The sequence below is a fragment of the Felis catus genome, chromosome D4 (assembly GCF_018350175.1).
Source record: "Felis catus isolate Fca126 chromosome D4, F.catus_Fca126_mat1.0, whole genome shotgun sequence".
In the NCBI taxonomy this organism is placed as follows: domain Eukaryota; kingdom Metazoa; phylum Chordata; class Mammalia; order Carnivora; family Felidae; genus Felis; species Felis catus.
The window spans coordinates 81,592,201-81,614,915 of NC_058380.1; the positions used below are offsets into that span (position 1 = coordinate 81,592,201).

At 39.1% G+C, this 22,715-nt stretch overlaps 4 protein-coding genes across 11 annotated transcripts in view; 2 read left to right on the forward strand and 2 right to left on the reverse strand.

Moving 5' to 3' along the window:
- The window catches only part of LOC111559126 (olfactory receptor 1L8-like), a 397,653-nt gene that overhangs the window by 164,355 nt on the left and 210,583 nt on the right, over positions 1 to 22,715 (reverse strand). For 4 of the 6 annotated variants that reach the window (XM_045043965.1, XM_045043964.1, XM_045043966.1 and 1 more), the window contains exon 2: positions 16,844 to 16,888. The gene's annotated coding sequence lies outside the window, so the exon portion shown is untranslated. Of the gene's footprint in view, positions 1 to 16,843; positions 16,891 to 22,715 lie in introns of those variants that run through there. The other 2 variants (XM_045043961.1, XM_045043962.1) reach the window with 2 other exon arrangements.
- LOC111557539 (olfactory receptor 1L8-like) overlaps positions 1 to 22,715 on the reverse strand; it is a 356,757-nt gene that overhangs the window by 123,458 nt on the left and 210,584 nt on the right. For all 3 annotated transcript variants that reach the window (XM_045043967.1, XM_023242687.2, XM_045043968.1), the window contains exon 2: positions 16,844 to 16,888. The gene's annotated coding sequence lies outside the window, so the exon portion shown is untranslated. The remainder of the gene's footprint in view (positions 1 to 16,843; positions 16,889 to 22,715) is intronic.
- Positions 6,274 to 7,816, forward strand: LOC109493582 (olfactory receptor 1N2-like). The gene is given in 3 exon segments (XM_045043958.1): positions 6,274 to 6,863; positions 6,866 to 7,355; positions 7,357 to 7,816. Coding segments are annotated over 3 exon segments (963 nt in total). The 5' UTR covers positions 6,274 to 6,499; the 3' UTR covers positions 7,466 to 7,816.
- On the forward strand, positions 21,736 to 22,680 carry LOC101097432 (olfactory receptor 1G1-like). The gene has a single exon (XM_003995842.3). The coding sequence runs from the start codon at positions 21,736 to 21,738 to the stop codon at positions 22,678 to 22,680; it is 945 nt and encodes a 314-aa protein (XP_003995891.3).

A 22,715-nucleotide genomic window follows, 5' to 3' on the forward strand; every position in this document is an offset into this window, starting at 1 on the left:
AAGAGCAAAGCTGGAGGCATATTATCATTCCAGACTTCAACTTATATTATGGTGCTGTAGCCATCAAGACAGTATGTTAGTGGCACAAAAACAGACACATAGATCCATGGAACAGAATAGAAAACCCAGAAATGGGCCCACAGCTCTATGGTTAACTAATCTTTAAGAAAGAAGGAAAGACTATTGATGGAAAAGAAGACAGTCTCTTCAACAAATGGTACTGTGAAAACTGGAGAGCAACACGCAAAAGAATGAAACTGGACCACTTTCTTACACCATATAAAAAAATAAATTCAAAATGGATGAAAGAACTAAATGTGAGACAGGAAACCATCAATGTCCTGGAGGAGAACACAGGCAGTTACCTCTTTGAAACCAGTCATAGCAACTTCTTATTTCCAGAAGCAGGGGAAACAAAAGCAAAAAAAAAAAAAACCTATTGAAACTACACCAAAATAAAAAGCTTCTGCACAGAGGAGGAAATTATCAACAAAACTAAAAGGCAACCTTTGGAATGGGAGATGATATTTGCAAATGACATATCTGATAAAGGGTTAGTATCCAAAATATATAAAGAACTTATAAAAATCAACACCCAAAAAACAAATAACCCAATTAAAAATGGGCAGAAGACATGAATAGACATTTGCTCCAAAGAAGACATACAGATGGCTAATAGACACATGAAAAGATGCTCAATATCACTCATCATCAGGGCAATACATATCAAAACTACAATGAGATACCACCTTATAACAGTCAGAATGGCTAAAATTAACAACGCAGGAAACAAGATGTGATGTCAAGGATGCAGAAAAAGGGTAATCCTCTTACATTGTTGGTGGGAATGCAAACTGGTGCAGGCACTGTGGAATATAGTAAGGAGGTTCCTCAGAGAGTTAAAAACAGAACTACCCTATGATTCAGCAATTGCACTACTAGGTATTTATCCAAAGGATACAAAGTACTGATTTGAAGGGATAATGTTTATAGCAGCATTATCAACAACAGCCAAATTGTGGAAACAGCCCAAATGCCCATTGATTGATGAATGGATGGAGAAGATATGGTATGTATGTATGTATGTATGTATGTATGTATGTATGTATGTTTGTGTGTGTGTGTGCATGTGTGTGTATTACTCAGCTATTAAGTAATGAAATCTTGCCATTTACAATGATATGGATGGAGCTAGAATGTATTATGCTAAGTGAAACAAGTCAGCCAGAGAAAGACAAATACTACGTGATCTCACTCATACATGGAATTTAATAACCAAAACAGATAAACATAGGGCAAAGGGGGAAAACAAGAGATAGGGAGGCAAACCATAAGAGACTCTTAACTATACAGAATAAACTGAGGGTTGATGGAGGGTAGGTGGGCAGGGGGATGGGCTAAATGGGTGATGGGTACTAAGGAGGGCACTTGTGGTGACCACTGGGTGTTATATATAGTGATAAATTGTGCTCCTGAAGCCAATGTTACACAATATGTTAACTAACTAGAATTTAAGTAAAATATTGAAAAATAGGAATTGGAAATACTGGTATTATTATCAGATAATTATCAGACAATCTGATTATACACCTAAAAATTCACTCCAAATTTATGACTAATAAAATGACTAATAAAATGATATAGCAAGGTCACTCAATACAAAAGTTAACATACAAAACCAACTGCATTTCTGCACCCTAGCCATGAAAAAACAGAAACAAACATTCTAAACATGTTATTTACTTTAGACTATAAAAGCACAGATACCCAGGAATACATTTAAGGTAATGTGCAAGACCTCTTTACTAAAATTTACAAAATATTATTAAAACGTTATTGAAATAAAGTAGGCAAAAATGAAGAGATATACTATATTCATAGATTGAAAAATTCAGCATTACTATGGTATACACTCTTCCCAAATTAGCCTATCAATGAAATCACATTCATAGTTCTAGCAGGTTGTGTGTGTGTCTGTGTGTGTAAAGCTAATTCTAAAGTTCACATAAAAACACAAGTACCAAGGATAGCCAAGGAAACAAATTTAGAAGACTTATACAACCATATATCAAGATATTATAAAACTATAATAATTAAAACTGTGGTATTTACCAAGGACAGAAAAACTGATGAAACAGAAGAGTCTATAAACAGATTCATAGATAAATGTTCACCTGAATTATGAATGTGACTCTTCAACATAGCTGAATAAACTTTCCAAGATGATGACCTTTTCAATAAATCATCTGAGATAATTGGATACCCAAATGGGAGAAAATATAATTTGACTCTGACCTCATGCTGTATATAAAAATCAAGTCCAAAGAGATTCATATAGAAATAAAAAATAATGGAGACTTTAGATGGAAACACGGGAGAATATCTTCATAATGAAGAAGTATGCAAATATCTCTTAGGACACAAACAACATAATCATAAAGAAAAATATAAATTGGACTATATTAAAATTAATAACTTCTATTTCTCAAAAGACACCAATAAGAAAGTGAAAAGTCAACACCCAGAGGAGATATTTGTCATGTATACATGAAAATCATTCTGAAAAACTAAAGTTGAAACCATGCAAAACCTAGAACCCCCAAATTCTACTACTAAATATATATTCAACCAAAATGTGTATGTATGTTCTCTAAGAGGCTGTATAAGAATATTTTTATCATCATCTAAATGGCTATCAACAGTAGAACAGATGAAGTGTGGTATATCCATCAGTAGAGTATAAGCAACAACATCACTCTCTGCCTCCTGCTCCTCTCTCTGTCCTATCCTTGCCCCTGAGGATTTGGAGTGTCTATTGTAGTTATCCCATGCCCATATCAGCATCATGGTGGGTACGCGTGAGGAGGGAGGAGAGAGATAACTTGTCTCTCACGTCCCAGGTCTCCAGATTGAGAAGGACAATGAACAGGGAAGTGAATCTAAGGAAACACATTTTCACCAGGACCTCGTTTCAACACAAGATCTTGGACACTGACCTGATGTTCCAATGCAATGAAATTCTGAGCTTTGAGGGAAGGAGTGAATCGATTTTGAATGTGAGAAGAATTTAAATAATTTCAGGTGTTGGTAAATTACAGAAAGCCAAAAGTTATTTGCTATTCTTTTTATGGACAGATGGAGCTTAATTTCTTTACCTTAGTCACTGGCTTGGCCCTCGTGACTTCTTTGATCTATAGAAGGTAGTGAAAATGAGATTCTAGGATTTCCAAAGCTAGGTTTTATGAAAATCATGCAGTTTTCACCTTGATCTCTTAAAATGTTTGCTGTCAAGAGGCCCACTTTCAGAACGCTGCTGCCAGTGGTGTGAGCAGCCCACATGATTTGGAAAGGCCAGGCACAGGTGCACAGACCTGTGCACTGGAAAATGCATGAGTTATTAAAAAGTAGTCCTGATAAAACTAGCTATTGTGAGTAATCAAAAGTAAAAGTAGATCTTTTTCTGTCACTATACCACAACATAAATTGCAAGTAAATTAAAATTTGGGTTGATGGGCATTAAGGAGGGCACTTGTTATGATTAACACTGGGTATTATATTTAAGGGATGAATCACTAAATTCTACTCCTGAAAGGAATGCTACACTGTATGTTAAGTAACTTGAATTTAAATAAAATATTGCAAGAAAAAAGGAGAAAAAATTTTAAATGTACTGTTTAAAATTTAGAAGAAATAACTAAATGACATTTTCCTGTTATGTAAGATGGAAAGACTTTTCAGTATAAAAGTAATGGAAAAAATCACAAAGCCACATATCTGTCAATTTTGACTATAAAAAACATTTTTAAAAAGTTGTAGACGTCTTGGAATGGCAAGGACAGAAAACAACACCCATAAAATATTTTCATTTGTTTTATTGCCTCTAACATCCATTTTATTTTTAAAATTTTTTTTCAGCGTATTTATTTATTTTTGGGACAGAGAGAGACAGAGCATGAACGGGGGAGGGGCAGAGAGAGAGGGAGACACAGAATCAGAAACAGGCTCCAGGCTCCGAGCCATCAGCCCAGAGCCTGACGCGGGGCTCGAACTCACGGACCGCAAGATCGTGACCTGGCTAAAGTCGGACGCTTAACGCACTGCGCCACCCAGGCGCCCCGTCTAACATCCATTTTAAAACCCCACAAATATCCCAGTAGATAAAGGAGTAACATATTAATAGGATAATTTGGGGAATAATTAACCATGGTTAAAAAGCAGATGAAACAAATAGTCAATCTCACTAGTAACCAGAGACATGTGAGTTAGAAAAATGAGATTATTTTCTATCTGTGGAATTGTTGACAATTAAAACCAGTAATGATACTAGGACAAAGTGTGGTTAAGAACATGGATTCTAGGGTCATGCAGACTTAGGTTGGAATTCTACCACCTTCATTTAGTAGTTGTATGACCTTGGTCAAGTCGTTATCTTCCTTGGACCTCTGTTTCATCATCTGTAAAATGGGAATAATAATAGTTCCTGTGTCTAAGCTTCCTGTATTACTTGAGATTGTGTAATGAAAGTGTTCAATAATATTAATAATAGTATCAATTCAATAGTATTAATAAAAATACAGGAGATAAAACATTTTTAGCAGCTTCTATGTATCAGACATTATGGTTGGTGTGCTCTATATAGGCTGCCTCATTTAGTTGAGAGTTTAGGACTTGAGGAGGTTGCTCTACATTAGGATTACTTTGTTTAGGAAAATCACCAACAGAAATCATTATAATTTATATTTCTGACACTTCCCTCGATACAATTTTGCTTAGAGTACGGGACAGAAATTCAACTGTCCAGTGCATAGGTACAATTTCCTAGGGACCTGCTGGTCAGGCTGAAGTGCACTGTATCCCAGCAAGAGGCCTCAGAATCACACTCCTGAGACCGACATCTGAGCTTAACTCTGGGAAATATTTGCCCTCAGTTCTCCCAGCATCCAGCCAGAGTTGGCTGGAGGAAAGGCTGCACAATGACACTGAGGTTGGCTCTAATGAGCACTTTGGGAGATGTTTTCAAGAAGCCTTTAAAACCCTAAGAAAGTCTCTTGTCTTCTCAGGCTTAGGGAAGCTGCAAAGGAATCATACACTCCATGTTCCTAATGAACTCTGGACTCAATAGACACAAACTCTGCTGACTGAGTCTTAAAGATCCCAGAAACTTCCTCATTGTGAATTATCCATCCAGGAGAAAGAAATGGAAAATCTGAAGATGCCGGACACTGATCCATGCTCTCACAGGTGAGAATCTACAAGGGGCAGGACACACACACACACACACACACACACACACACACACACACACTTCCCACAACAACTAGGCAGAACTTTTCTGGGTAGATGAGCTGACTCTCCACCTAAGATCAGAAGTCACTCTACGAACCAAAGAACAAATAGAGGATTAACTATTCACAGAAACGTCTAAGGCCGTAGTTTTTACAAGGCCAATATGGAATGAGCTCTCACACCAGCTCTCTCTAAATCCCAGGGGAGCAGAACAGAGTGGCTACTTTGAAGCCCAGAGAACCAGAGCCTGATTCCTTCCATCTTCCTTCCTCTACAATTGTAGGGGTAAAGGCACAGGCTCTGGAGTCAGGCACACCTGCATTTGAATGTCATTTACTAGCTATCTGATCTTGAATACATCAAATATCTCTGAATCTCAGTGTCATCATTTACAAGGATAGTAGCACCTATGTCATGGCCTTATGAAGAATAAAAGATTGCCATGAAGATGTCTGGTATTTAACCAGCTTCTACAAATAGGAGCTGATCATGATGAGAGGCCAGGAGAACTGAAATATCAGTTCCTAGAGTGAATACAGGTACAAAGAAGCAGAAGAGGAAGAGGACAGTGACAAAGAAGAGACAGTGATCATGGGGTGGGTGTGGCCCCCTTCCTGTTTGTGGAGAGGAGGAGACGCGGTAGATGAGACATCACAGATACTCACTGCCCTTAGCCCACATACCCTGTGGCCCCAGTTAGGGAAGGGCATAGGGAGGGGAGCTAAATGGTGCGGTCAAGTTCTAGGGATTGGGGAGGCTAGTAGAGAGGAGGCTATTTTGTCTAATTGGTGAGTGTGTGTGTGTGTGTGTGTGTGTGTGTGTGTGTGTGTGTGTGTGTTGGGGGAGAGGCATCAAAGGAAATTATCAATCACTAAACAATTAATGACTTTTCCAATCATGCCTTCAAGGATATGCTCAATTCTTAGCTCCTCCAATAGCCTACATTGACTTCTCTAGTCAAACTGATCTCTTCCCTGGACTCCATTTAAACCAAAAGCACAATCTGCATTTGTATGGATATTATCTTGCCTGCTTCTATGTCCTGTGGGTATTTTCTTACATGTCCCATGAGATCCAAGATTCTCATTGCCAAGGTCCATTTATTCTCCTTTTTCCCCCAATATAGTTCTGGCTACACAGATACATCTGTGGTTGATCTAATAGTTAAATACTAACACAGGGACTATCTGAACAGATAACAAGAACTACAGGGATGGGAAAACCAAGCAGAATGAACCAAACTGCTATTTCAGACTTCTTCCTTCTAGGACTCTCTGAGCAGCCAGAGGAGCAATCTCTCCTATTTGGCGCTTTTCTGGGCATGTACCTGTTCACCATGACAGGGAACCTGCTCATCATCCTGGTCATCAGCTCTGACCCACACCTTCATACTCCCATGTACTTCTTCCTGGCAAACTTATCATTAACTGATGTCTGTTTCACCTCTGCTTCAATACCCAAAATCCTGGCCAACATTCATACCCAGAGTTGGACCATCTCCCATTCTGGTTGCCTTGCACAGCTGTATCTCCTCCTTGTGTTTGGTGGCCTTGACAACTGCCTTCTGGCTGTGATGGCATAGACCGCTATGTGGTCATCTGTCAGCTACTCCATTACAGCACAGCTATGAGTCCCCAACTTTGTGCACTAATGCTGGGTGCTAACCAACTGCCCATGTGCTGGGTGCTAACCAACTGCCCTGCCCTGGTGAACACACTGCCTCTGACCCGTGTGGCCTTCTGTGCCCACAAAGCCATCCCTCACTTCTACTGTGATCCCAGTGCTCTACTGAAGCTTGCCTGCTCAGATACCCGCATTAATGAGCTGATGATCATCACCATGGGCCTGATGTTCCTCACGGTTCCCCTCATGCTGATTGTCCTCTCCTATGTCCGCATTTCCTGGGCTATGTTTGGCATCTCATCTCCTGGAGGATGCTAGAAAGCCTTCTCTACCTGTGGTTCTCACCTCACAGTGGTTCTGCTCTTCTATGGATCTCTTATGGGTGTTTATTTATTTCCTCCATCAACTCACTCTGCAGAGAGTCAAAGCAGGGATGCCATTCTCTATGGTGATTATCCCCATGCTAAATCCATTCATCTATAGCTTGAGGAACAGAGACATGAAGGAAGCCTTGTGTAAACTATTTGGCAATTGGAAAACATTCCTCTCACCATGACGGTGATGCCTGGTCCTGGTATCCTGAGCAACCCTGCCCTTCATCATTTTGGTGATTTCACCACTCTCAGACTGATTTTTAAGGGAAGGTTATCAGGTAACTCCGGGTTAGGGGCACAACAAAAAGGAGATTCTCACTCATTTATTTGGCTTTAGAATGAGATGTTCTGTCTCAGGCTTTCTCTGGATCTCAGTGCTAAGGGAAGGCAAGACACCATTCTCCTTTTTCATCTCTAAAACCAGAGTATTAGCTAGAGTGAACTAACGTATATGACATACACTCTGGATTCAAGTACCCCTACTCTTGGGTACTATGGCATAGGGTGAAGGTATGAGAATACAAACATGTATTGAGTATTTACAAGGTTCCTCATTGTTCTTCGAGGCAGGGTTGTGAAAAGTATGACTCAGAATGTAAATAACTTCCCCAAACCAGGTAAGTTTGATTCTAATACTCATCCTCTTTCTACTATACCACATTGTGGAGATCATGATAAATATTGAAGGATTGTCATAGGAGATGAAGAATTAAATTAATATATATTTTATGGTATTTCCTTAATATTTCATTTATTTAACTCAAGAACACTCCTTTCTGTTATTGTAATGGCTGGTGAAACAGAGTCAATATTTATGTATTCCTACTGTGTGCCAACTTTGTACTAAAGTATCCAGTTTATTTTCTGGGTTCTTTAATAAAATATCCAAAATGCAAACACAAAACTATAAATTACGTGTGCTGGAAATTTTAGAGCAATAATTTGAGGAAAGGTAGTCTGGTGGAAATGGGTGTTCTGAGAAGTCACGAGCTTAACAGAGGTTATATTTTTGCAGTGGGGTTACAGGTTACTATTTTTTTTTATATCCACATGTTTCAAATTAGGGTATTTTTAGAACTAGGAATTAAATTTGAGAGTTGGCAAAAAAATATTACAATGATTAGAAAGTCACCCGAGAGAGATAAAGAAGCACCTAAAAACAGGGCTCTCCAAAGACTCAAAGTCCAGTTTATCCTTGATGAAGTTTTTTTTTTTTTTTTTAATTTTTTTTTCAACGTTTATTTATTTTTTTTGGGACAGAGAGAGACAGAGCATGAACGGGGGAGGGGCAGAGAGAGAGACGGAGACACAGAATCGGAAACAGGCTCCAGGCTATCAGCCCAGAGCCTGACGCGGGGCTCGAACTCACGGACTGCGAGATCGTGACCTGGCTGAAGTCGGACGCTTAACCGACTGCGCCACCCAGGCGCCCCGATCAAGTTTTTTAAAAAGGAGGGTGTGACTTTTTGATGTCTTCTACAACAGATCTTGCTTTGAAAGGAAGACGATTATACAAGAAGAAGAATGCACCGTGTGCGTTTCCCTTTGACTATCCTCCCTTCTCTCCATCCCTTCTTCTTAGATAGAAGAGGTGGAAATAACATGACAACCAGGGAAACCAGACCAGACCATCCTGGCCTTGAAGTAGGTTACATGCCCTGACCACAGCAATCTACTACTGCAATTTCTAGTAGGAAAGCAGAGGTTTAAAAAATCAACTTTGGGGCACCTGGGTGGCTCAGCCGGTTGAGTGTCCGACTTCAGCTCAGGTCCTGGTCTCACAGCTGGTGAGTTCCAGCCCCGTGTCAGGCTCTGTGCTGACAGCTTGGAGCCTGGGGCCTGCTTCTGATTCTGTGTCTCCCTCTCTCTCTGCCCCTGACACACTCACATTCTGTCTCTGTCTCTCTCAAGAGTGAATAAACATTAAAAAAAATTTTTTTTTAAATCAACCTTTGAGTTTGTCGGTAATATCCCTTTTTTTTCTGAGCCAATTTCTTACCTGTAATATCACCACCTCTGCCCTCCAGGCACCCAAATACACCATACTATTTACTATCTATTCAGTCTGTTCTCCGCCCTGTATAAATAGGCTATCTTAGCAATCAAACTCCCATTCCTGGAGGGCTAAACCAAATATCATTATATCTCTTAAAAGACATGCACTCAATTGGCGAGTAAGGTTCACTCTTCCACAGGACCATTTACACTTTTGAAGGTGATCTTCTTAAACCAAATGGACTCAAATGGATAGGATATTTCTGGAGATATTTCTGAGTCCAGAAATTTTAGGTGCAGGTATATTGATGAATATATATGGTTATACCTTATCTGTTTCTCCTAGTCTCTTGTTCTCAACTGTATTTGCCCCTTATAAGACTCAGAAAATAACCAGAATATTGTTTAGGCAGGGGTAATGACTTGGTAAAGGACAGCATAAGTATTGTAAATAAAGACTCCATAAATTAAAAAGTCACTGGTGCTTTACTTTTTTTTTCAGAAGGTATATTTGCTTTATTTGTCATTTTAAAACCTATATTCAAACTTTAATATATTTTAATTAGGTAAAGTATTTCTTTTGTATACAAAAATTTAGAGACTTTATGTCATATCGAAGAATCCCACTATATATCCTGTGGGATATAGATAGCTAATTACAACTAATAAAATTCTGAGAATGGAAATAGTCCTTTACATAGTACAGAATCACAATGTAAAAATTTTAGAAATAACGTCATCCCAAATTTATATTGTAAAATACTGTTAGATATTATAATTGTGTTGTTTTAATGACAATAATTGATGCTGTATAAAAGCAGGTGAAGGAGATATTCTGAAATGCTACTGGTAATAGGAATACAAATTGGTATAGACTTCCAGGAAATAAGTTGATAATATATATTTGGAGCATAAAAAATATTTGTACCAGGGCACCTGGGTGGCTCAGTAAGTTAAGCATCTGACTTCAGCTCAGGTCATGATCTCACAGTCTGTGAGTTCAAGCCCCGTGTCAGGCTCTGTGCTAACAGCTCAGAGCCTGGAGCCTGCTTTCGATTCTGTGCCTCCCTCTCTCTCTGCCCCTCCCCTGCTCATGCTCTGTCTCTCTCTGTCTCAAAAATAAATAAAACATTTAAAAAAAATTTTGTACCTTATGACCTACTCTTTCACTTCCAGGAGTTTGATCAAGGAAATAGTAAAACAATATTATTTATAACTTTGCTCTCAGTATCCAAGAGTCTCTTATGGTTTGCCTCCCTCCCTCTCTGTAACTTTTTTTTCCCCTTCCCCTCCCCTGTGGTCTTCTGTTAAGTTTCTGAAGACCCACATATGAGTGAAAACATATGGTATCTGTCTTTCTCTGACTGACTTATTTCACTTAGCATAATACCTTCCAGTTCCATCCACATTGCTGCAAATGGCCAGATTTCATTCTTTCCCATTGCCAAGTAGTACTCCATTGTATATATAAACCACATCTTCTTTATCCATTCGTCAGTAATAACTTTGGTATAAAGATATTACTCAGAAGAGAAACAGAAAGCTCTCAAATTTTAGTCATTGTGGCTAATTATGCTATGTTGATATGATGGAGTAGTGTGTGAGCTTTCCAATATTTGATAACACATCACTATACTGAACTCATTATGAATTCATTATTCATAATACTTGTCTAAAAAAACTTGAATATACCAAAATATTAAAAGGTACTATCCCAGGGTGATGGAATTATGTATGATTGCTCTTGTCTCTCTTCCATATCCACTTTCCACTTGTATTTTCCATAGTAAAATCTTACTTCGATAAACATAAATAGAAATATCTTTAAAATTTTATATCAATTCTTTTTGGCCAATATGTATACTCTGGTTGTCTGGAGTTTGCTGTGGAAATAAAATTAATATTTCTCTTGTTTAAGAGAGAATTTCTAGAAAACTCTGTTTTCCACAAAGAGATGCTAGATGAGGTTATTATATACAGATCTTCCTTGACTCACAATGGAATATGTCCTGATGAACCCACCATAAGTTGACAATATCCTGAAGTGAGAATGCATTTCATACACCTCACCTACTGAACATCACAGCTTAGCCCAGCCTACCTTACATGTGCTCAGGATGCTTACATTAGCCTACAGGTGCACAAAATCATCTAACACAAAGTCTATTTTATAACTGTTGGATAACTCATGCACTTTATTGAATACCATATGGAAAGTGACAATGGAGATGGGTGTATGGGACAGAATGGTTGCAAGTGTATTGCTTGTTTACCCCCCTGATCACATGGCTGACTGGACGCTGTTGCTGTTGCTGCTGGCATCCCAAGAGAGCATCATGATATGTGCCACATATTGCTAGCTCAGGAAAAGATCAAAATTCAAAGTACTGTTTGTACTGAATGCATATCACTTTTGCACTATTATACAGTTGAAAATTCATTAAGTTGAATCATCAACCATCTGTATTCTGCTACAAGGGAGAGAGACAGAGGCTTTTTTAAAGAAAATTAAGTATTTTAAAAAATAGAAAAGGTTCATCTGTCTTAAAAATCAGTTATGATGTCATTTTGAGACTGAAAGGGTTTTTCGTCTATCCACATAAGCATCAGGGGCCTGACATCACAATTATCCTAGGGTTAAGTCTACATTTCTTTATCTATTTTATTCATCAACGTTCCGGGTAGGCAAAAGAAACCACCATTGGTATTTTAAGCAAAAATTAAGTTAATTCAAGGAATTGGGTCCTTACAAAGTCATTTACAGTGTCATAGAATCACAGGCTCTAGAATGAGTCGCTAGGAATAAATGTGAGGACAAGAATAATGAGACCAACATGGAGTACTTCTACCTCTTATGTCATCAGGAAGGTGGGGAATCAGAAGGTCGCCCTTGGAACTATGAATTCAGGAGCATATCCGTGCAGCTACAACCCAGATATCAGGGATTAACATAAAAAATACATGTTTATTCCCCCTAAACTGATGACTAGACCCAGAAAAGTGGAATCCAACTGCTATTCTCAATGCAACTGCCTGTCAGCATCTATGTACCTGCTGATTGGATGCTGAAATTCTACTGCGGAAAAAAATGCTCCATTAATACATCTGACAGTAGAAAAGGCAAAAATAAACAAAAACAAAAACCCCAAATGTGCTTCATCTCATTTCACTATTCCAAATTTCACAAAAGTACATCTATTCAATAGAACCTAATTCATATCCAGGACCTGACCTGCAAAGGAGTCTGGGGAAAGTATTCCTTTCTTCTTTCCAGCTTTTCAGGTGTAGGAAGGTACAGCAGAACAAAGTCAGAATGGGTGGAGAGTGCCAATTGATCATTTCTCAAACAGTTACTAATAAAACCATTGAATGATAACTTTTTTCTTTTCCTAAATTTATATGCCTGATTCACAGTAATTTAAGTTCCCATATTGTCAAGGCAGAGGAACAACAGTACTAAAATATTTAGTATGGTCTAGATCTTTCAGGGAATATAGATTAATGCTGAAGATCATAGAATGCCAAGAGCACTCACAAGAATTATGGAAAAGGAATTCTCAGAAAAAGGGTAAATGTTTCAATGGCCAAGCTAATGACCATGCTCTGAGTGTGCTGATTTAAGTATGTCATAAAAGTATATGAAAAGATGCTCAACATCATTAGTCATTAGAGAAACACAATTCAAAACCACAGAGAGATTTCACTCTACATCCACTAAGACGACTAAAATAAAACAACAGCAACAACAACAACAGACAATAGCAAGTGTTGATGAGAATGTGAATAAACTGGTGGGATAAACTAGTGGGATAAACTGGTGGGATAACTGCCAGTAGGAAGGTGAAATGGTACAGGCACTTTGGGAACTAGTTTTCAGTTTCTCTGAAATTAAGCATAACTTTGCTGTATGATCCAGCAATCCCACTCTGAAGTATATATACAAAAGAACCGAACACATGTCCACACAAAAACTTGTACATCCATGTTCATAGCAGCATTATTCACAACAGCCAAAAAGTGCAAACAACTCAAATGTCCATCAACGGATGAGTGGATAAACAAAAGTGGTAGATCCATATAATGGAATATTATTCAGCAATCAAAAGGAATGAAGTACTAATTCATGCTGCAAAATGAACAGATCTTGAAAATATTAAGCAACATTCAAGCCAATCAAAAAGGGCTTCATATTATATCAGTCCATTTATATGAAATGTCCAGAATAGGAAAATCCAGAGAGAGAAGGTAGGTTGGTGGTTTCTAAGGGCTAGGAGAAAGGGGAAATAAGGACTGAATGCTAGGGATACAATAACACAGTTTATAACTGTACAAAAATTAAGAAATATATAGAGATGATCTTAACAAAATATGTGTATGCTAGTACATTAAAAACTCCAAAACGTTCATGAGTAAAATTAAAGCAGACTCAACTACATAGAGATGTACCATGCACATGGACTGAATGACTTAGTATTGTTATGGTGGCAGGTTTCCTCCCAAAATGATCTATAGATTCAATGTGGTTAAAGCACATTGACTACTAAAGCAGACTACTTTTAGAAGCTAATGCTTAATTTTATATAGAAATAAAAAGAAATCAGAATCGCCAAAACAATTTAAAAATGAGAAACCTGGCAGACTTACTCTAATTTCAACACTTTTTATAAATCCATAGCAATGAAAATAATAATTACATGAAAATAGGAATATAGATCAACGAACAGAGTAAATAATCCTGAAATAGACCAATATGTATATGATCAATTAATATTTTATGAATGTGCCAACATAACTCAATGTAGAAAAGATACTGTTTCCACAAATTGTGCCAGCATCATTGAATATCTATCTACCTACCTACCTACCTATCTTTATATGGATTTCAATATATATTTAATGAACAAAGACTCTTATGTTGTACTGTATACAAAACGGAGCCTGAAATGGGTCAAATGTGTAAGAACTATAACTATAAAACCTTTAGAAGAAAACACTGAACAAAATCCTGGTAAACATGGGGTAGGCAAAAGTTTCTTAGGTGGGACACAGAAGTCTAGAAAAATTTATAATTTAGATTTCTTAAAAATAAAATGTATTTGCTCTTTAAAAGAGACTCTTTATAAAATATAATTAAAAACCCACAAGCCTCAGACTGGCAGAAAATATTTGGAGAACATATTTCTAATAATGACTTGAATCCAGAATACATACAGAGGACAAGCAACCCAATTATTTTTAAAAAGCACACACAAAAGACTTGAAAAGATATTTCACCAAAGGCGATACACAGCAAATCAGCTTGTGTAAAGAAACTCAACATCGTTAGTCTTTAGATAACAGGAAATGAAAGGCACAAGAAGATACTACGATGAACTCACTAAAATGGCTAAAATTCAAAGGACTGACCACACCCCGTGGTACTGAGAATGTTGGAAAGTAGAATTTTCTCATACATTGTTGGTAGTAATGCAGAGTGCAGAGCCATGTGGGGAAACGGTTGGGCAGCTTCTCATAAAGTTTAAACATACACTTGACCCAGCAATTCCACTTGCAAGTACTTACCTGAGAGAAAGGAAAACTTCATACAGCGATCTGTATGCATGGCTATCCATGTATACACATGTATGGGGCAAAGGTGATCCTGCAGTGAGTGACAGTGATGTGCAGTGAAGAAAGGATGGCCCATCCAACAAATGGTGCCAAAGTAACTGAATATCTCTACAGAAGAAAGATGAAGTATAACTCATGGTAACAAAAATAATTACTTCTGGAAGGATGATAGATCTAACTATAAAAGGTAAAAAAAACAAAAACAAAAACAAAAGCTGTTTGGAAATAACATGGAGAGTATCTCTATATATTTGGCCAGATTACAACAAAACACAAAAAGTACTCATCATAAAGGAACAAATAGATTAACTGAACTACATTAAATTTATGATTTGTTATTCATCAAAATATATTATTTATACCATTTGGATAATGTAAAGGCAATGCAGAGATTATCGATTGATCAATCGATTGATCGATCACTCGATCTATCAATCCATATATCCATCTATCTTCACCAGATAAGTCAAATTCAGAATATATGAAAGGTTCTTCAATACGATAAGAAAAAAGAAAAAAAATGCAGTATAAAAATAAGCACAAGATTTAACTAGCTACTTCACACAAGAAGATACCCAAATGAAAAATGCCCATATTAAAAGGTGTTTGGGGCCCCTGGGTGGCTCAGTCAGTTGAGTGTCCAACTTTGGCTCAGGTCATGGTTTCTCAGTTTGTGAGTTTGAGTCCTGCGTCCGGCTCTGTGCTGGCAGCTCAGAGCCTGGAACTGTTTCAGATTCTTGTCTCCCTCTCTCTGCCCTCCCCCTTCACTCTCTGTCTCTGTATCTCTCTCTCAAATATAAACATTAAAAAAATGTTAAAAGATGCTCAAATTAAGTTAATATCAAATACAAATTAAAACCACAATAAGGTACTATTACACACCCATCAGCACTGCTAACACTCAAAAGACTAGCAATTTGGGTCTTACTAGAGCAACTAAAACCTTGTGCTACAAATGGAGGTTTATATTAGTATAAACCCCTGGAGTGCCATTAGGTATTACCTATAAATGTACGCCCCGTGACACAGCATTTCCATTCCTATGTACATACTCCAGCAAACTGCATGTATATGCTTATTTATAAGATATTTACAAGATATCCATGGCAGCTCTATTCATAATAGTCTCAAACTAGAAAAAACCTAATTGCCCATCTACATTATAATTGATTAAAAATGGCAGTATAATCACATAGTGGAATTCTCAACAAAATCAGAATAAACCAAATACACACTAAACGTTGATGTAGCTCACAAATGGTAAATGAAATAAATCACTGCAACTGAAAAATTGGTCTACATTATCAATTTATCAATTTCTGCTCTACAAAAGACACCTTAGTTGCACTTTATGAGGAGAATAAGACACAGAAGGGTCAGAATACTGGCCATGATACTTGGGCCAAGACGATCTCAAGTTGGGATGAAAAAACAGATGCCTGCACCTTTTACCCAAGCTTCCTTCTGTGTTACAGATTGCAGTGACTGGGGTGACAGTAGCAAGCCCAGAGCAGTGCCTCTCAAGTAGATGGATGGGGGAACACCCTCTAAGGGTGTGCAGGTAGAACAGGAATCCCACTTGAAAGCAGCGATGCACCTTCTCCCCTTCGGGATTCAGAGATAATTAGTCCTCTGTTCCCACTAATGAGAATGCTGGAGCCTCCAAATCTGATAAATATTCCCACCATGGGCCCCCTCAGGCCCTCTCAGTTCCATTAATTGAGACTCCACAAATCTACCCTGCAGTTACCCACCACACTAGATTTCCTTTCCACTCCATAAGGGGTACAGGCTGAGAATCCAGATGGGGCTGTGATGCGACTTTGCATTGTCCAAGGAGAAAGTGTTTTGGCCACAGAACCCCGCTGTTCAATAACGTGTGAGATTGGTTGAGATCGCTTGGGTAAGTGATGAATCAGACAGACCAGAGTTCAAGTCTGGGTTTTACTACTTACCAGCTGCTTCATTTGGGACAAATTCCTTCACCTCAGTTTCCTTATCTGAAAAACAGAGAATTCATCTTATAAGATAGTGAAAACGCAGTGAGGTAAGTAAAGTCATTTTAGCACAGTGTGTCGCAGATAAGCCAATTCTCATTAATTCTTCATACTATTGTGATCACTGAGACGTTTTGTAATTTACCCATAACTAAGAGATGACCCAGGTAGTTTTTTACACCCAGATCCATACTCTTAAGCGCTGAGTCATCCTGCCCCCTGTTATGGGGAAAAAGACTCTAGAGAATGAATCGCACGAGAAAATCGGGAGGCAGCTACTCTATGTCTTTCTGAAATGCTATGCCTCCTGACTGCTCTTTTCTCCAAGTTTGTTCCAATGTTCCCTCTGCAGATCCATCTCCATTTCTGGTCCACTGTAACAAAGGTTTGTTTGCACACGGTGTGGTGGCCAGGATGCTGCTTCTTTTCCTAATTCTACAGGAACTTCAATTTCTGTATGTATTTATGTCTTCAGATCCCAAACTAACTGGCTAAACTCTATACCACTAACTCCAAGTTTTTGAAAAGACAACTCGATTGACTCCGCTTGATTCAGGGGACTCCATGGTTCCATCATCTGTGGCCAGAGAGCCTGGGGCATGTATCATGTAACTCTTCTTGCTCACTCTTCTCCTGCCACATGGGTTCTCCCACACTCAGGCCCTTTACCACCTTTGGACTTTCACATGTGCTAGGAGGTTTACTATCCTCCTGTTCTTTCTTCTGCCCCTGATAGAGCTCATTACTAGTTCAGGTCCCCAATTATACTTAACTTTCTTAAAGAAATTCTCCCTGACCTCTTATCTAAATTAGGTCCTCCAATTATACTTTCTCAGTGATATTACCACACTTCTCCTTTTCAGTACTAATCAGAGTTTCTAACTACATATTCACTTGTTTAATTATTTATTGTCAGTCTCTCCAATTAGCCTGCAAGGCCAGGGACTGTGCCTATTCTGATTAACCATAAATATCCAGTGCCCACAGGCATTTCTGGCATAAGGTAGGCAACCAGTAGGTATTTGAATAGATGAAATATTGCAAACATGGCTCCCTAGACCCACTGTAGAGGCATTCTAAAGGATGAGTCTACCCCACATGGTTACACTCCCAAAGTAGTGGGAAAACCCAAAGTACTCCCAAAGTTGACAAATATCTGTAGTGCCCATGAGAAAGTAAAGATCTTCCTATCTTAGGAAGCAGAGTTGTATAATGGACTGACTTCCAGGTTTGGCAGAAAAGAGATCTTGGTTTGAATATTGACTTGTCCTCTTACTAGCTATATGATCTTAGGCTGGTCAGTTAGCCTCTCTGATATGAAAATGTAAGGTAAACATATTTAGTACATGGGTGGTATAGATTAAATGACAGAAGTCACTGGCACACAGTAAACATATCATAAATAGCTTTTATACCTATGATTTTTGAACGGGCCCTGAAAGCCTTTGCCTTTTTCATTCTCTCCCCTTCTGGGAATAACAGAATTAGCCACATCTCTGGCACCTCCCTCCTAGTTTTCTGATGTTTCCAGGACATTACAGGGATTCTGCCTAATTTAAGAAATATTTTAGAGATCATTTCTCTGATTCTTCTAGCTGTACAGTTTTTAAATAGCCCTTGAGGGTAAAAGAAATCACCTTCATTCTTTTCTGTTCATTTTAGATACTTTTACTATTTGTACCTCTAGGGTACAGGTGCAGCCAGAGAAGTGAAAAGCCTTTTGCTACACATCAGATCCATCACTTGTGGTTCCTTGAGAAAAGTCCCTAAACTTTCTAAAGTGGAGCCCAAATCCATCCACTTCACTCTATTTCCGCAGCTACTTTTCTGGGTCCCTCATGTGTTTCCTTACAGGCCTCCCCATTGGCATTCTGGCCCCTACAATCTTCTCCACAGCAGTGGAATACTCTTTCCATATTGTAGGTCAGATTATGGCTTCTGCTGCTTAAACACCCCCCATGCCCATGGCTCTCTGATGGTTCTGAGAATCTGCACTCTCTGGTCATTCCTGATGGTGCCCACCTCCTCACCCACCTCTCCTGCCACTCGCCTTTGCTCACTACACTTGACCCCACTTGCCTTCTTCCTGCTTCCCCAAATACATGTGCTCCTCCCACGTTTGCACTTATTGTTTCTTATCGGAAATACACTTCCCCCAATTCTTCACTTGGCCGGGCCTTTCTTATCCATTCCTCCTTGAGTCTTTTGTTGACCATGAAATTTAAAGGGATCTGCTAGTCATTGCTACATTTTGTCTTCACTTTAACACCTATTTTCTTTTTTAAAAAATTTTTAACATTTATTTATCATGGAGAGACAGAGAGAGACAGAGAACGAGCAGGGGAGGGACAGAGAGAGAGGGAGACACAGAATCCTAAGCAGACTCCAGGTTCTGAGCTGTCAGCACAGAGCCTGACGCGGGGCTCGCACTCACAAACCGCGAGATCATGACCTGAGCTGAAGATGACGCTTAAACAGACTGAGCCACCCAGGCACCCCAACACCTATTTTCTTGTTTACTTAAGTGTTTGTTACATGGCTCCTCTGACTAGAATACTAACTACAAGAGGGCAGGAACCCTGCTGGATTCCTTACCATTGTTTTTCTGGTACTTGAGAGCAGGGACTGACACATAGTAAGTACTTGTTGAATGTGGAATGAATAAATAAGTTAGTCCTGGGTGCCTTATCAAAGGCAGACTGGTAAAGAGGTTTTTTTGTGTTTGTTTTTTTTTTATAAATTAAATTCAAGTTAGTTAACGTACAGTGTTGTCTTGGCTTCAGGAGTAGAACTCAGTGATTCATCTCTTACATATGACATTCAGTGCTCATCTGGAAAAGTGCTCTCCTTAATGCCCATCACACATTTAATGCCCATCACCCACCTCCCCTCCAGCAACCCTCAGTTTGCTCTCTGTATTGAGTCTCTTATGTTTGCCCCCCCCCCTGTTTTTACGTTATTTTCCCTTTCTTTCCCTATGTTCATCTGTTGTGTTTCTCAAATTCCACATATGAGTGAAATTATATGATATCTGTCTTTCTCTGACTTATTTTACTAAGCATAATACCCTATAGTTCCATCCATGTTGTTGCAAATGGCAAGATTTCATTCTTTTTGATCGTCTAGTAGTATTCCATTGTATATACACATACCACATCTTCTGGATCCATTCATTAGTCGATGGACATTTTGGGCTCTTTCCATAATTTGGCTATTATTGATAGCACTGCTACAAACATTGGGGTGCATGTGCCCCTTTGAATCAGCAGTTTTGTATTCTTTGGATACTTTCCTGGCAGAGTAATTGCTGGGTTGTAGTGTAGTTCTATTTTAAATTTTTTGAGGAAACTCCATATTGTTTTCTAGAGTGGCCACACCAGTTTGCATTCCCACCAGCAGTGCAAAAGGATTCCCCTTTCTCCACATCCTCATCAACATCTGTCCTTTCCTGAGTTGTTAATTTTAGCCATTCTGACAGGTGCAAGGTGGTATCTCGTTGTGGTTTTGATTTGTATTTCCCTGATGATGAGCGATGTAGAGCATCTTTTCACGTGTCTGTTAGCCATCTGAATGTCTTCTTTGGAAAAGGGTCTATTCATGTCTTCTGCCCATTTCTTAAGTGGATTATTTGGTTTTTGAATGTTGAGTTTGGTAAGTTCTTTTTTTTTGCCAGTAAAGCAATGATATTTTTATTTTTATTATTTATTTTTATTCTTATTATTTTTAAATTTAAATTCAAGTTAGTTAAATACAGTGTAGTCTTGGCTTCAGAAATAGTACCCAGTGATTCATCTTACATATGATAGCCAGTGCACCTTCCCAAAAGTGCCCTCCTTAATATCCATCACCCGTTTGACCCATTCCTTCACCCACCTGCCCTCAATTTGTTCTCTGTATTTAAGAGTCTCTTAGTTCTTTATAGATTCTGGATATTGACCCTTTATCGGATATGTCATTTGCAAATATTTTCTCCTATTCTGTTGGTTGCCTTTTAGCTTTGTTGTTTTCCTTCACTGTGCAGAAGCTTTTTATCCTGATGAGGATAGTTCATTTTTGCTTTTTTTTTTCCCTTGCCTCTGGAGACATGTCAAGGAAGAAGTTGCTGTGGCCGAGATCAAAGAGGCTGCTACCTGTTTTCTCCCATAGGATTTTGATGGTTTCCTCTCTCATATTTAGGTCTTTCATCCATTTTGAATTAACTTTTGTGTATGGTGTAAATAAGTGGTCCAATTTCATTCTTCTGCATGTCACTGTCCAGTTTTTCCAACATCATCTGCTGAAAAGACTGCCTTTTTTTCCCATTGGATACTCTTTCCTGCTTTGTCAAATATGAGTTGGGCAGATATTCGTGGATCCATTCTGGGTTCTCTGTCCTACTCCATTGATCTGTGTGTGTGTGTGTGTGTGTGTGTGTGTGTGTGTGCGCGCGCGCGCGCGCACGCCAGTACCATACTGTCTTTGATGATTACAGCTTTGCAATACAGCTTAAAGTCTGGAATTGTGATGCCTCCAGCTTTGGTTTTCTTTTTTGACATTGTTTTGTCTACTTATGATCTTTTGGGTTCCATACAAATTTTAGGATTGCTTTGATCACAGACTCTAAAGTCAGAATTACCAGATTTAAACTTTAAACCTCCATCTTTTTCTAGGTGACTCAATTTCTTAATCAATAAAATGGGCCTAACCATGACTATCTCATAGAGCTCTTTTGGATTTCAGTGAGGTACTGCATGTCTATTAATATTCTGATTCCATCTTTATTTATGTCTTTGTTTCCACCTAGACAATCTCAGGGCAGGAAAAGTTTCTGAAGTGTCATCCTCCATTTTCTCCTTAGTTACACCAGCAACATGAAACCAGGAAATCACACATTGAGTGTTTCTGAATTCCTCCTCCTGGGCCTGTGTGAGCAGCAGGAACAGCAGCCTCTCGTCTTTGGCATTTTCCTGAGCATGTACCTGCTCACTGTGCTGGGGAACACTGTCATCATATTGGCCATTGTCTCTGATCCACACCTCCACACACCCATGTACTTCTTCCTGGCCAACTTCTCCCTCACTGATCTGTGTTTAGCATCTACCACAGTCCCCAGGATGCTGGTGAACATCCAGGCCCATAGGAATACCATCACCTATGCTGGATGCCTATCTCAGATCTACTTCTTCCTATGGTTCATCGGTCTAGATGTTTTCCTCCTGGCAGTGATGGCATATGACCGGCTTGTGGCTATCTGTCATCCCCTTCGCTACACCTTGGTCATGACTCCCAGATATTGTACTGGGCTGTTGGTCATGTCCCTGACCCTCACTCAGTCGTACTCTCTGACCCACACCAGTCTCCTGGCTCAGTTATCCTTCTGCACTGACAACATCATTCCCCACTTCTTTTGTGAACTTCTCCCCCTGATGAAGCTCTCTTGTTCCAATACTTACGCCAACCAGTGTGTGCTGATGTACTGGGGAGGGGCATTGACCATCTTGATCCCCTTGCTAATTATCATCTCTTATATCCGCATTGTGGCTGCTATTGTGAGAGTCCCATCAGCTAGTGGGAAGTGGAAGGCCTTCTCCACCTGTGGCTCTCACCTCTCAGCGGTTTGCTTGTTCTATGTGTCTGCTATTGGGGTGTACTTTATTCCCTCCTCTGCTGATTCAGCCAGCAAGGACAGGGTTGCAGCAGTGATGTATGCTGTGGTGACCCCCATGCTGAACCCATTCATCTATAGCCTGAGAAACAAAGACATGAAGAGTGCCTTGGGGAGACTCCTGAGCGGAAGGGCACTGCGATCTCCATGAGGCCAAGGATGTCATCCTGGGAATGCAGGGGAGAT

Coding starts and splice junctions, on each gene's coding strand:
- LOC101097432 (XM_003995842.3), top strand. CDS start 21,736: ATGAAACCAGGAAATCACACATTGAGTGTTTCTGAATTCCTCCTCCTG.